At 38.5% G+C, this 16,278-nt stretch overlaps 1 protein-coding gene across 1 annotated transcript; it reads right to left on the bottom strand.

Annotated features, from left to right (window-relative positions):
• Window positions 1–4,054: 4,054 nt before the first annotated feature.
• LOC139952794 (E3 ubiquitin-protein ligase MARCHF8-like) lies at window positions 4,055–15,846 on the bottom strand. The gene is made up of 4 exons (XM_071952011.1): window positions 15,701–15,846; window positions 13,317–13,539; window positions 4,887–5,333; window positions 4,055–4,431 (listed from the first exon to the last, which is right to left on the bottom strand). Exons 2-4 carry the CDS (start codon window positions 13,425–13,427, stop codon window positions 4,057–4,059), a joined length of 933 nt encoding a protein of 310 aa, XP_071808112.1. The 5' UTR covers window positions 13,428–13,539; window positions 15,701–15,846; the 3' UTR covers window positions 4,055–4,056.
• Between the last annotated feature and the right edge of the window lie 432 nt (window positions 15,847–16,278).

Here is a 16,278-nt window from a genome sequence, read left to right as displayed (position 1 = left end):
TACTTTCCCAAAGTCCTGCGAAAAATACCACAGGCATATAACTCAGGTTGATTCAAACCCATGACCTTTGCTAGTTTTTGCTGAACAGCTCTTCAAAATTGGGCCCTGGATTAAAAAACAAAACAAAAAACCAGCCATTGTCTTCCTTCAAATGTACCAATAAATCTTACGAATCTATCGTAAAAGAAATACATTTCACCTTCACAGTTCAAAATTTCAGCAAGTACACATCAAAGTATCGCGACAGTATCCACAGATCGCGACACAACTTTAACTTCATCATAATAAAATGTCATTATTATCAAAACTACCATTTAAAAGTTTAAGATACAAAACCTTTATGTTTTGGTATTATATATGCACCCAAAAGTGGAATATTTTGTTTTGATTTTTATTTAAAAAATATGTTGGTGTAAGGCACTACATGATTGTGGCACATAGACTTGTCATGTGGTCATTACATAAACTTTAATTAAAGTGAACCTCATTTCTTCACTTTTCTGAACTAAAGTACTGCAGAAAGATGTACTGCTTTGTTCATACGCTAAAAGAAGTAAGCTTAAATCAACTGTTAAGCAGCTCTATTTAATTGGGCCAAATTGCAACAACATAATCTTTATGGAATGTTTTCTGGTAACCTCTATTTATGCTAAGCAATATTTGTTTGTGCTTAGCAAGCTTATTGGGCCCTAGTTTGGGGTATATGCTGCAATGTTATGCATGCATCTGTTTATCAAACTAACTACTTTGAGCAAGGACAGCAACAAGCTTGCAGTATCATCTCAGACGGATGCCAAAGGCAAACACAATCCTGTATTTCAGCCAATGAGGCTGGTCTATGATAAGGGGTTAAACATATTGAAAGATTATGGTAACATCACAACTTGCTTTTTTAAATTTTGACCCATTAGTGTTTCTTTGAAGTTGGTTTACATAGTACTATTTTTGCATTGTTTTGTGGGTCCAGTATTAAGTGATTTTTCACAGAACAGAACATATCCAAGAAGGTTTAACTCTGTAAACAGTACTTCATGTTGCGAAGCATTCAAGGAGACTAAATAATTATAATTCCAGATAAATGTTACATGGGTGCGTATTAAAATCTGAATAATTAATACAAGAATTTACTCTTCATCAGTTTACTAATTTGAGACCTACACACACACAACCTGATAGCAGACCAATGATGCAATTTTCAAAATTTGTAAATTTTCCCATAATTATTTATGTATGACCCTACCTTCAACCGAGTCCAATGTGATTGACAATTATTGGTTGTACCAACAGAGCCATTATCGACACAAAGCAAGACCTACTTTTACTGAGGCTAGTTGTTCCCAAGAGACCTGCTTTGTGGGATGTTGACAGTGGAGAGTAAATTTAATTAATTTCTATAAAAGGCAAAGTACACCTTTGGTTTTTTGGAACCATTCGATCGTTTTAAGCAATAAAACTAACCTTTGGATATTCCAGTCCAAAAGTGGTCATGTTTTTGTGATTGAACTGATAATATGGAGCAGTTATGTTCACGCAGAAAGAATAATCCATAGTTGGAATACACAATCTGAGAATTGTTTCTTAGAATCTCTTTCTCTAAAACCACATTCCTTAGAAAGCAATCATTTCTCAAAATGCTGTACACTATCAACAACTGCAGTGCTTCTTACCAAGTAAGTTTGAATGTCAATCATTTTTGGAGTAATGACTAAAGGTATACCCTGCCTTTAACAGCGGACTTTGGTCTGCTACATCGTTTGACTTTAAATGTCGCTGATGTAAAGTCTTATATCATAGAGTCCAATTAAACAGGTTGCATGCAATGAGGACAGGGTCTTAATTGGCAGATCTAAAGGTAAATTTGCAAGCAAAATATAATTAATGAGTTTCTATGAACCTTGCCTTTGGCATTATAATTGAACTGGTCAACAAACCCACACAGAGGAAAGGTAAGGGCTGTGGGGGCCAATGTAGAGCTAAGAGCTAAGTCAACATTTTCACACAAAGATGGTGCTTTGTATGCAAATTAAATCATGCATAAATTTAAGAGATATGTGATGTAGGAGAAAAGTATAAATCATATTTTAAATTGCACAAATCATAAATATATCATAAATATTATAAACTGGCGAAGTGGACGTATGCAAGAGTTTTGAACACACTTTTGAAAAATGAATAATATGCATTATTCATGAGACAGTCAGAGTTGTCATTTCAGACGGTGCAAGATTAAATTGCAAAAATGAAGATTACAAACAGGCAAATGTTTGGGTTTGAGTTGTAACACTTTTAAAGAAATGCTGTGTTTTATGCAAATGAAACTATGCAACGATGTAAGTTTTGAAGATAAATTAACAATTAGATTGCACATTAAAGTCTTTTTTAGTGTCCTTAGTCACGATTGAATATTCATTCATGGGTTCTGATGGTTTGCTTGGGCAAGATTTTTTTTACATTTTGTAGAAAATCTATGCATTGATTCATGTGATTAGTTTTGATCTGAGAGCTCATTGATTATTGATCGATTCAAAGTTAAGATCAATCTTGGCTCTGTATGAATTCAAGTCCAGGGCCCAATTTCAAAGAGCTGCTTATCAGCACAAAAAATATCTAATCACAACAAAACTATGCTTACCAGAATATGGCTACCAGCCAAAACACCATGTCACATGTAACATCTTTGACTGGTATCTTGCATATTTTTTACTAAGCAGGAAATATTTTCTGCTTAAAAAGCAACTCTATGAAATTTGGCCTAGCCCTTGGTCTAGGTTCCCCTTCAATGGTTTCCAGGTAGACTTTCCAAAGGAAAAATGAAATGGCCTTGCCCTCTGAAATACTAAATTCAATACCTGTGGGGTTTATGTTATGGAATATTTGAGGTTAGAAATGTACTTACTCATCCATAACCAGCCTGTACATGTACAAGTATGTAAATTTGCATACTTGTTGTGTGTGTGGGGTTGGTGGTGGGGGGGGGGGGTAAATCTGTTTAGGCTGCAGAATTTGTTCAGTTCTAGGTTGTTTTTTTTTGCCCAAAGAACAAAATTCCCGGACAGAGCATACTTATCAAAGACATATGTCATGTTTTGCATATCTGTTTAAAATATGCACCACCGCATAAAAGGCCACGTCACGGACCCTTGAACACTTCAACTACATGTAAAATACAACCTGTATTGCAAAAGTGATTGATAAGCAAACAACACGTAGTATGTGTTAAGCTTTCATGTTTAAATGGCTGGGTCGTCATGATCAAAGACATACAGAATTACTCTAGCTTTATGCGGGCACCTTCCCCCTGTATTAAAGAAATGGATAGAGTGTGCATGTATCTGGATCGGTACTGCAAGCAATCTCCCAATTTGGGATGTATAGGTGTGCAGTATGGTGAAGGTCTATAATGGACCCTTCCCATGAAATATGCTAATTACATTCACGCATGCGTACAGACCCTGTTGGTAGGCAAACACCATAGAGTTGTGCACTAAGCAGACGCGCAATCGCATCTGCATCATGCACCCATTAGCTGTGTACTAAACAGTGCGATGTTCCCTCATTTTGCCAACCAAAACATTAGTGCACACACTCTATGTGCAATTTACATATTTCATGGGAAGGGTCTATTCCATGTGCAGACAAAGGCCTTCTTTGATCATGACGACACAGCTCCTAAATTAACTGGAACATTTCTATGAATAAACATGATGACTATTAAAAGGATATTGGTCTCACCTGGACTTTACAAATTAGATGTCAACAAAATTATTAAATAAATAGGGTGTTTACATTGGTTACTATGTGTATTTTGTTCATGTATGAAAGTTATAACTGGACATTTCAAAACACATTCAAAAGAAAATCCCCAAAAAGAAGACTAAATAATTTAATCATACGCATACGATGTCACCGCATGAGGGTACTCTCTCATTGAGGTCAAAAGAAGGTTATCTCATTGGCTCATCCTGTGCGCTGCACACAAAGCTACCATTGTTTTCAGTACCATTTTACCAGTCGGATGACTTCAATGTACACACGACCATTGCACTAGGATTTAATTTAGTTGATTATTTCAACGTGAGCAGGTGGGGGTTCAGGTACCACTTTAGACTGCCGGACTTTCATCCTTTCCTCAGACGGACAGTTCTGTACATAAATGACGCGGTTATACGCCTTTAACCGTCTCCAAAGCTGTAAATAAACCTTGCATTGGACGTACATGAATACAAGACCTCCTGTGAAGCCGATCGCAACGACAACGAGCTTGGTCCAGAACGGCCACTCGGTGGCGCCGTTGCTGTTGCGTAGTTCTGCTGTCAGACGGTCGATGAGAACGTATAGGGCCCAGACAACGCAAGTGATCGCGATGATGTGGAATGAAACAGAGCAGATGATCTTGCGACGTTCACCTGTTGACATCTCTAGCTTCTCCCACTGTGGGTAGACGATCATAAACGAAATTATTCACATACTCTAAAAGTAAACAAACATAAGAGGCCTAACACTTTGACCCTTTAGCAAAGTCTTTGTCAAAGGCTATAAGTACATAATAGGGGTGTCACGGTTGTCATAACTTGAACATGTTTTGGGGCCATCAAAATCAAAATTTCAACTTACCATGTTACCATGTTTACAAAAATAGAGACCTTCTTAATGTACATTCCAGTGCATATTCTGGCAGGCAGAAGTGCTACACTGGGCATACTTGTTTCATAATGTAAACACATTTTAAAATTGATTTATTGTAAAAAGAACACTCAAAGAGTTTAAGGATGTGGCTATTTCTTCATATGAATTGCATATGAAATGTTATCAAAAATAATTTCCGTTTCAGTTTTGAGCCTAAAAACAGGGGAAAACAGTGGCCCTGTTGTGTTGATATTATTTACCTTTCCTATAGGTTTCAGCTTAGTCTGCATAACAAACGGGAATCGACACAACTCACAAGACTTTGTATTAGAGCTTTTGATCCACTGTTGCAGGCAAGCTTGATGGACGTGCTGAAGGCTACCCAAACACAAACACGGCGTAACCAATGGCAACTCATCATCTCCCTCACAGTGACAAATACGACAGATATCGTTGTTAGATGAAATCACCGAGACTGAGGATTGTGTGGAACCAGTACGGGTTAGAACCCCCTTAGACCAGCGTTGTTGTAAGGGTGGTTTATTTAGTTCGTCATTGTCTTTGTCAGGGGTTGTTGTTGGTGTAGGCACAGTGCTTTGGTGTCCTTGTGTTCCTTGTGTTTGTCCGTCTACTTGGCTGGGGATGTCTTTTGGGTCCATGATGAAGGCAGGATTTTTCTTAGCATGGTTCTGTTTTTCGTCTTTTTCCTGTAACAAATATAAATCATTGCAATAAGTGAGCCCTGGGGTATAAATGGGTACCTGTTACATGTACCTGCAAGGGTAGAGGTTGATTTTGTGTTTAAAAAAAGTCTTCTGAGCGCCATGGCAGCTTGGGGCTGTATACTCCCCAAGGAGCCGAGAAAGATTACATGAATGTTATTTGCTCAATGGCCAGGGCATTAACGAAGCACATTGAAACGATAATGTAAAATGCGCTAAGTACATGTACAAAGTCATTATTATTAAAAATTATTATTAATAAAACATACGCTACGCTATTTTGAAGAGCGCTATATATAGGAATCCCCTACGAGTACACGTACCCATTTTTAATATTGATCCAAAGTATGTCATGATGTAAAGCATAGACCTACAACGTAAATGTACAATAGTGTTCACTCTAGCTGTGTGTTCAATCGGTCATGTCCGCTAAGTTGAGTGCTTTAATACTGCTATGATAATTACATGATTAGGATTAATGAGCGTGAAGTACAAAATGAGAACAGCCCTATGATATAATGCCATGCGACCAGATGCATTTTCAACCTGTGCATTAATTTGAAATTTTAATGAGAGATTGCCTAATACCACAATGCTGGACGGTCACTTCAAGCTACACTTAACTGATTTGGGCTGTCCACCCAAATCAAATGTCACCAGGGGTGCGTTGTCAACTACTCCTGGGGTCAATCTCACAAAGATACAACACGTAGTTCTAACTTAAGACAAGTCCCAGGAGTTACTACGTGTAGTCCTAAGTAAGAATGAGTATTCCGTCCTAATTCTAGGTTAGAAAAATCTTTGTTAAATCAACCCCTGGGATCATTCTGCAAAAAACAGGGCGATGTAACAAAAGATGAATTTGCAAAATTAATATGACATTTCATACAGTGAAGCAAACTCCGACGTCATAATACACCGGTGACGGTAAACAAAATTGACCTTAAGTGCTTTTGGAAATCCCGCTCCCCGATTTCACTAAGTGAGATTTATCTAAAAATAAATTGTCAAAGTAAACGACACTAGCAGATCAACTATCAGTCTCTTAGCGCAGGCTTGATACTTCACGGAGGCAACGAAGGCGATTGCCTCCGTGTCCCCTTGTCATTGCCTTGGTGCCCTTGAAATGCTCCAGTACAAATTTGCTATTTCATCATAGGGTGCCCTTTACCAAGAAGAAAATGCCTTGGTGCCGTTGTCAGCTTTCAAAAACGAAGCATCCAGCCCTGTGTCACTACTTCGGTAATTGTCCCTGTATAGCTTAGCAATGACACAACACTATGGTGACAGTAACAATTAACTTGTTTGGCCTCAGTGCTTATACATGGAAATCAGGCAAAGATTTATCTGTTTTAAAATAGATTCACAATCACATTGTAAGCCCTTACCCAGTAGAGCAACTACATCAACCTACATGTAATGGCGCCTACTATGGTTACATGTACTACACATACTTAACATTATCTTGCTAGGTACGTGTAGATCTATGCCCTGCACCACATACAAAAGACATGTAGGCCTACATGTAGCAATCTAAAATGTCAGAAACGTGTTGACATTTAGAAACTAGGTCTTTTTTTTATTGTGTCAGAGTTTTAGGCGCGTGTTTGCGTTTGCGATTGGTCAATGCAGAAGGGATCAACCCACGACACTAATAACCAAACAAATCAATAATCTAATACAATACAAATCACACTTGCAATGCGGAAAAATAATTTGTCTGAGAAAAATAAGTTTGAGATAATTATAATCCCCTTGTAGTTGCTGTACACCGCGCCCAGTTTTTTTTTGCATGAAAAAAAAAAATCTTCACAAAATAATCATTTTTTTAACGGTTAATATTTGAAGATCTTTAGAACGAAAACAACATTTGAGAAGATGTTTTTGGTAATGCTAAAAGCAGTTTGTAGCTAGACCAATGTGGTGGGCTCTAAATCCAATTCACTCAACCAAGGAGGAACGGTTGTTGCTTTAAAGTGCAATCTGGGGGCAAAATCTGGGGGATCTGTGCTGGGCAGCACAATGTAGTTTGCTCTGAGTGCGTGGGAAAATTGGTTAGTTCTGCGGCTACAACACTGGCTATCACTAACAGCATGCTTTCCTTCTGACTGTTGGTTACACTGTATACGGAGGTACAAGAATTAAGAACTCTAACCCAGATACCGCATGCGCACCATACGCACCAGTTGTCACATCACAAAGGGCAATGTCAGTGCTATTGTGATGATTGTGATGTTATTATGAAGTCACAGCCCTGCTAGCTACGACCCTGACGACAGTCCCCCTTAAAACAACTCATTATTAAACGCAAGGTAAATATTTGTCAAAACTAAGCCGTGTTTAATTGTAAACGTCTGCAAGTGGTCTGCCCCTTGAACAGAAAATAAAAAAAATCTATAAAAAAAATCGTCCCTTTTATTACCTACTATGTACTCTTGACCCAATCACATGGCTCTGCTACCCGCTTAATTCTGCGCTTACCATCACAATTCTCTGCTTAATTCTGCCCTTACCATCACAATTCTCTGCTTAATTCTGCCCTTACCATCACAATTCTCTGCTTAATTCTGCCCTTACCATCACAATTCTCTGCTTAATTCTGCCCTTACCATCACAATTCTCTGCTTAATTCTGCCCTTACCATCACAATTCTCTGCTTAATTCTGCCCTTACCATCACAATTCTCTGCTTAATTCTGCCCTTACCATCACAATTCTCTGCTTAATTCTGCCCTTACCATCACAATTCTCTGCTTAATTCTGCCCTTACCATCACAATTCTCTGCTTAATTCTGCGCTTACAATCACAATTCTCTGCTTAATTCTGCGCTTACCATCACAATTCTCTGCTTAATTCTGCCCTTACCATCACAATTCTCTGCTTAATTCTGCCCTTACCATCACAATTCTCTGCTTAATTCTGCCCTTACCATCACAATTCTCTGCTTAATTCTGCCCTTACCATCACAATTCTCTGCTTAATTCTGCGCTTACCATCACAATTCTCTGCTTAATTCTGCCCTTACCATCACAATTCTCTGCTTAATTCTGCCCTTACCATCACAATTCTCTGCTTAATTCTGCCCTTACCATCACAATTCTCTGCTTAATTCTGCCCTTACCATCACAATTCTCTGCTTAATTCTGCCCTTACCATCACAATTCTCTGCTTAATTCTGCCCTTACCATCACAATTCTCTGCTTAATTCTGCGCTTACAATCACAATTCTCTGCTTAATTCTGCCCTTACCATCACAATTCTCTGCTTAATTCTGCCCTTACCATCACAATTCTCTGCTTAATTCTGCCCTTACCATCACAATTCTCTGCTTAATTCTGCCCTTACCATCACAATTCTCTGCTTAATTCTGCCCTTACCATCACAATTCTCTGCTTAATTCTGCCCTTACCATCACAATTCTCTGCTTAATTCTGCCCTTACCATCACAATTCTCTGCTTAATTCTGCGCTTACAATCACAATTCTCTGCTTAATTCTGCGCTTACCATCACAATTCTCTGCTTAATTCTGCCCTTACCATCACAATTCTCTGCTTAATTCTGCCCTTACCATCACAATTCTCTGCTTAATTCTGCCCTTACCATCACAATTCTCTGCTTAATTCTGCCCTTACCATCACAATTCTCTGCTTAATTCTGCCCTTACCATCACAATTCTCTGCTTAATTCTGCCCTTACCATCACAATTCTCTGCTTAATTCTGCCCTTACCATCACAATTCTCTGCTTAATTCTGCCCTTACCATCACAATTCTCTGCTTAATTCTGCCCTTACCATCACAATTCTCTGCTTAATTCTGCGCTTACCATCACAATTCTCTGCTTAATTCTGCGCTTACAATCACAATTCTCTGCTTAATTCTGCCCTTACCATCACAATTCTCTGCTTAATTCTGCCCTTACCATCACAATTCTCTGCTTAATTCTGCCCTTACCATCACAATTCTCTGCTTAATTCTGCCCTTACCATCACAATTCTCTGCTTAATTCTGCCCTTACCATCACAATTCTCTGCTTAATTCTGCCCTTACCATCACAATTCTCCACTTACGGGGCAAGCTCTGAATTTATGTGCTACCTGTGTAATGTCTCTAGTAGTAATGTAGAGTATGCACATATTCAACACCTATAAGCAAAATCAACCTCTGTGCTAACCTCTGTGAAATACGCTTGCATTATTTAAGTGCAGACTCCCCTGCTTCCATTTACCGGTATAAACAAAGATTCTTTGCCTGCACAAAGAATCTTGCGATTAAGCAAAACCATGAAATGGGGCCCTGGTCTTATATAGCGCACGTATCTACCAAACAAGGTACTCAAGGCGCTGAGTATATACACACTTTCAGAAAGATACATCAGGTTATTGCAGTGATGAATTCTGAGACCCAATTATTTAGCACCTTATAAGGGTTTACAAGGTGCTACGGCGCATTAAGCAGCCACAACCAGGAACACCGGGGCGAACCCCTTCTCTTTTCGATAAGTGCACTGGGTTCTTTTACATGCGTTACACAACACATGGGACCAACGGCTTTACGTCCCATCCGAAGGACGAAGCATGGTTAAGTGTCTTGCTCAAGGACACAGTGTCACGGCTGGGGATTCGAACCCACACTCTGCTGATCAGAAACACCAGAGTTTGAATTCGGTGCTCTTAACCGCTCGGCCACGACACTTCCATATTTTAAGTATGTTTTTCAGTCAAAAGTCTTGCACAATAGGATTTTTTTTAACGACATCAGATGTTAATCACAACCGACAGGCGTCTTAAAGCACTCAATATTTTTCACAACAGGTACATGTTCAGGGGGGGCTCAAAATTAACACCACACCGCAAGCCCCAATGCTAGTGATTGTAGTCCAGCCAGTAAAGTTACATCACAATAATTTATGTTTTTCATTTGAGGGATAACACAAACACTGTGTGTCATTTGAACAAAAATTATAAGACCCATGCAGACATCAACTTGTTTTGTAAAACTCAATATGGTTGGAATCAACTTGGTCCTGGAAGTTAAAATTTGTGTGAGATTTGCATGGTCTATAGTGCATACATTATAATGATAAAACGCATACAATTATAAAGCTGATTGCAAACTGCTTACTTATAAATGCAAACAAATCGTTACTTGCCTGACATTTCGACCCTGTTTTTCTTGAAGGCAAGACTTCACAAATGTTGACTTTATGCTCATAATACATCATTCATTAATTATTGAAGACATTTAACATTAAACTTGAAACAAATATTCCAAGAATACCGGAATTATGGAAATTGGCTCAAATTCAGTTATGATCCTCAAAAAAGAAGGAAAACAAAAATCAACATTGGGTCCGCCTATTTATTTCTGCGAAGGAAATTGTTTACAAGGTTGGCACTATGATGCAGTCACTGATGTCATCTGACATTTAAAATTTGACACAGACACACACTACAATAGCAATCTCAACAGAAAACTACATGTCTGGCTTTAGGTTCAGATCCTATGAGGATGGATTACCATGGAAACCTGGACACTGCGATTCTTCATTCTTAAGTTCTGTATTGAAAACACAGACTTTACAAAAATGATACGTCTAGTTTTCTAAAATGAAAAGACATCTAGCCCTGGGCAATGACCAGGGACAGGGAGGCAATGACTAGGCATGCCAGGGCGCAGGAGGCCATGACCAGGGGCATATAGGCAATGAACAGGGGGTATGGAGGCAATGATCAAGGGCATGCAAGGCAATAACCAGGGGCTTTGAGGCAATAACCAGGGGCTTTGAGGCAATGACCAGGGCAAGGAGGCAATGACCAGGGCAAGGAGGCAATGACCAGGGCAAGGAGGCAATGACCAGGCATGCCAGGGCGCGGGAGGCCATGACCAGGGGCATATAGGCAATGAACAGGGGGTATGGAGGCAATGATCGAGGGCATGCAAACAATGACAAGAGGCAGGTTAAGGCAATAACCAGGGGCTTTGAGGCAATGACTAGGGGCTTTGAGGCAATGACCAGGGCAAGGAGGCAATGACCAGGGGCATATAGGCAATGACCAGGGGTATGAAGGCCATTACCAGGGGCAAAGAGGCAATCAGGGGGCATACTGTAGCAATGACCAAAAGGGGTCTCCACTGCCCCATGACATAATAAGGCCTCCAACTGTATACTTTAAACTCAAGGTAAACACAAGGTAAACACCAAACTGCTTTAAAGCAAGCTACATGTATTCAACATCTAGACAAGGCCATGGCTTAATTACATCTGATAGAACGACGGAACATCGCCAGTAGAACTATCTCTTTATTGATTCTTCCCACCATATTCTACCTGTAGATAATGCAAATTATGTGCATGACTGTCTTGGCTGATTACCATTGATCCAATTCATGGGATGTCTTTTTCTATTTCTGTATTTTATGCACAAGTTCTTCTTGACTTACATAAAACTTAAATTATGTGTCATCTGTTGTTTTAGAACTCCGTATGTACGCTGTACTATGTTCAGATTATCAGATCATTGAAATGCAGCCATGACTAAAAACAAGTGTGTCATCATTCTTCACTATGAAGGCTAGTGAGTCTACTTTTCACAATCAAAGACTCTTGGGGGAGAAATATATTCTGGCATCTTGGATTAAAAAAAGGAAGTGGCCTTGTTCTTTTTGTTCAGGCCAAAAAAACGACAACCTGTTAACTTTTGTTATGTATAAAAAAATGTTCTCGAATAGGTTTTCCTTCTTTTGTAACAGTTCCATTTTATTAGATGCAATCATTAAATGCCAAGGGTTTCCATGGAAACCCTACAATACTCTGCTTATTACAAAAGAGATGACACGTATGAAAAACGGTCTGTGTTACTCAATGCTTGACAAATTTCAAAGCAATTTGTAGATCACCGTTTCTTTTGTTATTCTCAATAAAGAAACGGGTATGAACACCAGTTCATTTTCTGCTTGATTTCAATAGGCCTACAAGTACTTTTCATTTGTGTTCTATTTTGAGTGTTGTTGATTTTAATGCAGGGAAAGAACTTGGCCTCATTTTTAACCAGTGTTAAAAATGAGGCCAAGTTCTTTCCCTGCATTAAAATCAACTGTTATAACCGATAAAATTGTCGCAATTAATTGAAAATTTTCACAATATTCCAAGAAAATAGAAAATATATAAAAATTAATTAAACAGGGCTTTCTCCAATAGACGATCAGAGCATACTGATCGAAACGTCAAGTTGAAACCAACGGTTCTTTTCAGAACCACCCCAACTCATATAGAGAGTCATTACATTGTATTTTTTTCCACCATGCAAAGTTACAAATCCTACATAAAAAACCCTAATAAAGTAAAGTAATAGACATTTAGCGGCAGTTTCTGCCAATTGTGATGCTCATGACAGGCAAACATTAATAGCTAGACCATTTATTTTTCTCAGCTTCCTGAGGATTACACAGCCTGTGTGTTTTTTTCCCTGGTATTCTCTGTGATTTTCCTCCCACAACTAAACTAAAACTTAGTTCCTTATTATCTCAATTGGATTCCTGAATAGTATAGTGAACTTCAGATCAGTTCTAAGAATCATTGACTTAAAAACAAAGTTTATTAAACAAAATGAAAAAATTATTTCCACCCTCAAAGGTCATATTTGCTCCTGGGTAAAGGGAAGCAACAGGCATACTGCTCAGTTTGTCAAAAAATGATGTTTTTAGTTCATCAAGTCTGCTATTTAGACTGATGTAAAATTACTTTCGAGTGGCACACTTATTTTGTTTCCAGAAAAAAGAAAAAAAAAGTCACCCCAAACAAAGAAATTGCCAAAATAGGGAGACCGCCAACAAAGAGCTAGATAGTTAAAAGAGCGTCGGCATTCCGCAAGTTAACCCTGAGGTCAATGGTTCAAGTCCCACTCAAGTAAATTTTGTATTTGTTCAACCCCAACCCAAATCAAAAGAGGAAAATAGATGAACTTACTTTGTTACTGTCATTCTCATTTCCCTGGTTGCAGAGACCCACATCTGTCTCCTCCATGACGCTGCTCTGCTTACAGATAATCGGAGTGACTGCGATCTTTTTAAGCGGCATCGTGATGGCTTAGCGTTTAGAACGAGAGACAAACCTTGAAACACAACGCTGCATGAGGTCAGAATGAGCGTCGAACATGATGCTTTCAAGAAATCTGTTATATCACGAAACCCTACAAATAACAAAAGAGATGAATATTTCATTTTATAAAGAAGGTACACGCTTGGTAATCACTTGGTTGGAAGCCTACATGTACTGTATATCTTTTGATATAGCACTTTAAGAAAATTTTCACTTCAAATGATGTTTGTTGTTCTAAAGCAAAATAAAAATTAAGGGTGGCTGCACAAAGTAAGGGTCGGTCGGATAATCAGAAACAGCACGTTATTTTGTTTGGCCCAACAAAAAATGGAACAATACACACTTGATGGACATAGGCCTAGTACGGACAATGACAATAAAAAATTGACCTTTTATTTCATTATAAAAGAAAATGCTGAATATTAGCATTTTTCCCCTTTTAAAAATTGTTATTATTAATCAAATTATTATCAATTAAATTATTATTATCCATTTGCTTGTGAACTAAATTTCGTTTGTCATTGTTTTAATCCACCACATGCAATTTCGAAAAATTTACAACATTGGTGAATATTAACTGGCAATTAGTGACTGCCATTAATTCTGCTTGCTCTATAGGACTTTCTTGAAAAAAAGGGAAACTTGTACTTTCGGTAAACAGTATTGTCCAAGGCCCACACTTCGTGTATCACAACTTATATTAAATAACAAACCTGTGAAAATTTAGGCTCAATCGGTCATCGGAGTCGGGAGAAAATAACGAGAAAACCCACCCTTGTTTCAGCACGTTTCCCCATGTCATACTCATGACATGTGTTTAAAATAAATCCGTAATCCTCAATATATCAAGAATTGATATTGTTTTAATGTTTCTCAAAAAGTAAAGCATTTCATGGAATAATATTTCAAGAGAAGTATTTCACCATTACCTTCTGTAAACCCTGTAAGTTATTTGTAACTCTGTTAACTTTTAATTTTGTTTCTGTTTCGAAAGTGTTTAATGGCTTTAAAGGTGTTCAGAGATGTAGATTTGCATCAGTGGTTATATAGGCATTTCATTGTGTCTTGGTACCCTCCGCTAAAGGATTCGAACTGACTCTAGCTACTCTAGCTACTTGGACATCAGCTCTGTGGTCAAGAAGTAATGCAAAGGTTTTGGGTTCGAATCCCATCCAAGTAATTTGTCTGTGGATTCTCAGGCCTGTATGCTTTGCCTTTGCCTTTGTTTTCGAAATGGCAAGGGCATGGCACCACCATAGAGCAAGGAACTCTCTATGGCACCACCAAGGCATTTTCACCTTGAAAAACTTAATTATTAAAGGGCACCTAGCTAGCCCACCTTGTTGAACTGTTAATGGCTCTCTTTTAACATCCGTCTCATCACAGTCGACTGTCGATGCCAAAGCAAAATCAACAATAGATTCAATGCTATCGGGTCCTACTACTTGCCGTCAACTCGCCGTCAACTCACTTGCGCCGTCAACTCGCCGTCAACTCCTTCAATATACATTATAAATCCACAAAAGAAGCATAGAACTGTAAAGTATCAGCTCAAAGAGAGGTCACGTAAGTTTTAGGTCATATTTCGGAATAAAAATTGAGTTTTTTTTCTTGTGAAAAAATTATCTCGAAGCAGCGAAACTGTCGGCCGCCATCTTGCTTTTTCACATTGATTAGTCTTGGCCCAAGATGTCAATGGTTGGTACTTTTTTTATCAACACAAAGTCGTTTTAGTGAATGAATTTTTACTGAAAACCACGAGAAATATGTAGTTTAACCCAGACTTAACACTTCCGTGCCCCTTTTATAGATTTTTCATGTAAATTTAATGAGTTGACGGCACGAAAATAAGTTGACGGCGAGTTGACGGCAAGTCGGCGAGTTGACGGCAAGTAGTAGGACCGATGCTATCACCCTTCTCCCCCACCCCTTCTCCGTCCCCCAACAAAAAAAATACCTCCATTCAAATTTTTATTGAATATTCTTCAAACCACATCACTAGTCAGACAATGCGAAAAATGGGTTTAAACCATAGAGAAAGGAAATAGGAAATCTACTAACTAATTACAAATTTTCCAAACAAAGCAGACCTCAGCATTCAACAACACACTGACGTGACGGTAGACAAACTATAATATTATTATTAAACTACACCGACCGGTCGGCGTGTGCTGGCGGCCTGCTGCCGTATGCTAAAAATAAAAATAAAAGGCAATGAACAAAAAACATTACAAAATACATTTGTTTCTTACCATCATGTCCATGCAGGAAGTAGAGCTACTTTCCATGATTAGTCCAACGTAAAATGCTTCAGGCATAGACGTAACTGAGTTGTTTTCTCCGCAAAGTAAGTTATATCAGAAAAATAAATTTTCACAAAAGCAGCTCAGTCAGTTGCCATTGCATTTACATCGTTATGTGACAGAGATCATTAGTCAACGGCTGTTTTGCAAACGCGTGGAATCGGATAGGAGTTTCTTTGCTAAAAAACGAACGCTGAAAAAACTAACACACAACAGTCGTTCGTTTATGGTTAGCGTTTGCTTTGTTTTACATATTGGTGGCGCTATTTGACAACGCGGTGCTCAGAAGGAAAAGCGGCATGTGCGGGTAAGTTTAAAAACTTTATTTAAACTTTTGCAAAATAACTCGGCTGGCTTTAACCTGAATAATTTTATCCATACCACTGCATTGTTGAAAACAACCTCCATATTATTGTGTTTATTAAGTGTACAATATATCCCCTAGCCCAGCCAGAGTCAGAGAGTAAATTGCAGTAGGCTACATCATCCCTTGTCTTGTACTTTACTTTAACTCTCAACTCATTAGA

Source organism: Asterias amurensis, chromosome 21, assembly GCF_032118995.1.
Source record: "Asterias amurensis chromosome 21, ASM3211899v1".
NCBI lineage: Eukaryota > Metazoa > Echinodermata > Asteroidea > Forcipulatida > Asteriidae > Asterias > Asterias amurensis.
The sequence above is the reverse complement of the archived record's forward strand: the minus strand, read 5'-3'. Positions and strand labels throughout refer to the sequence as shown.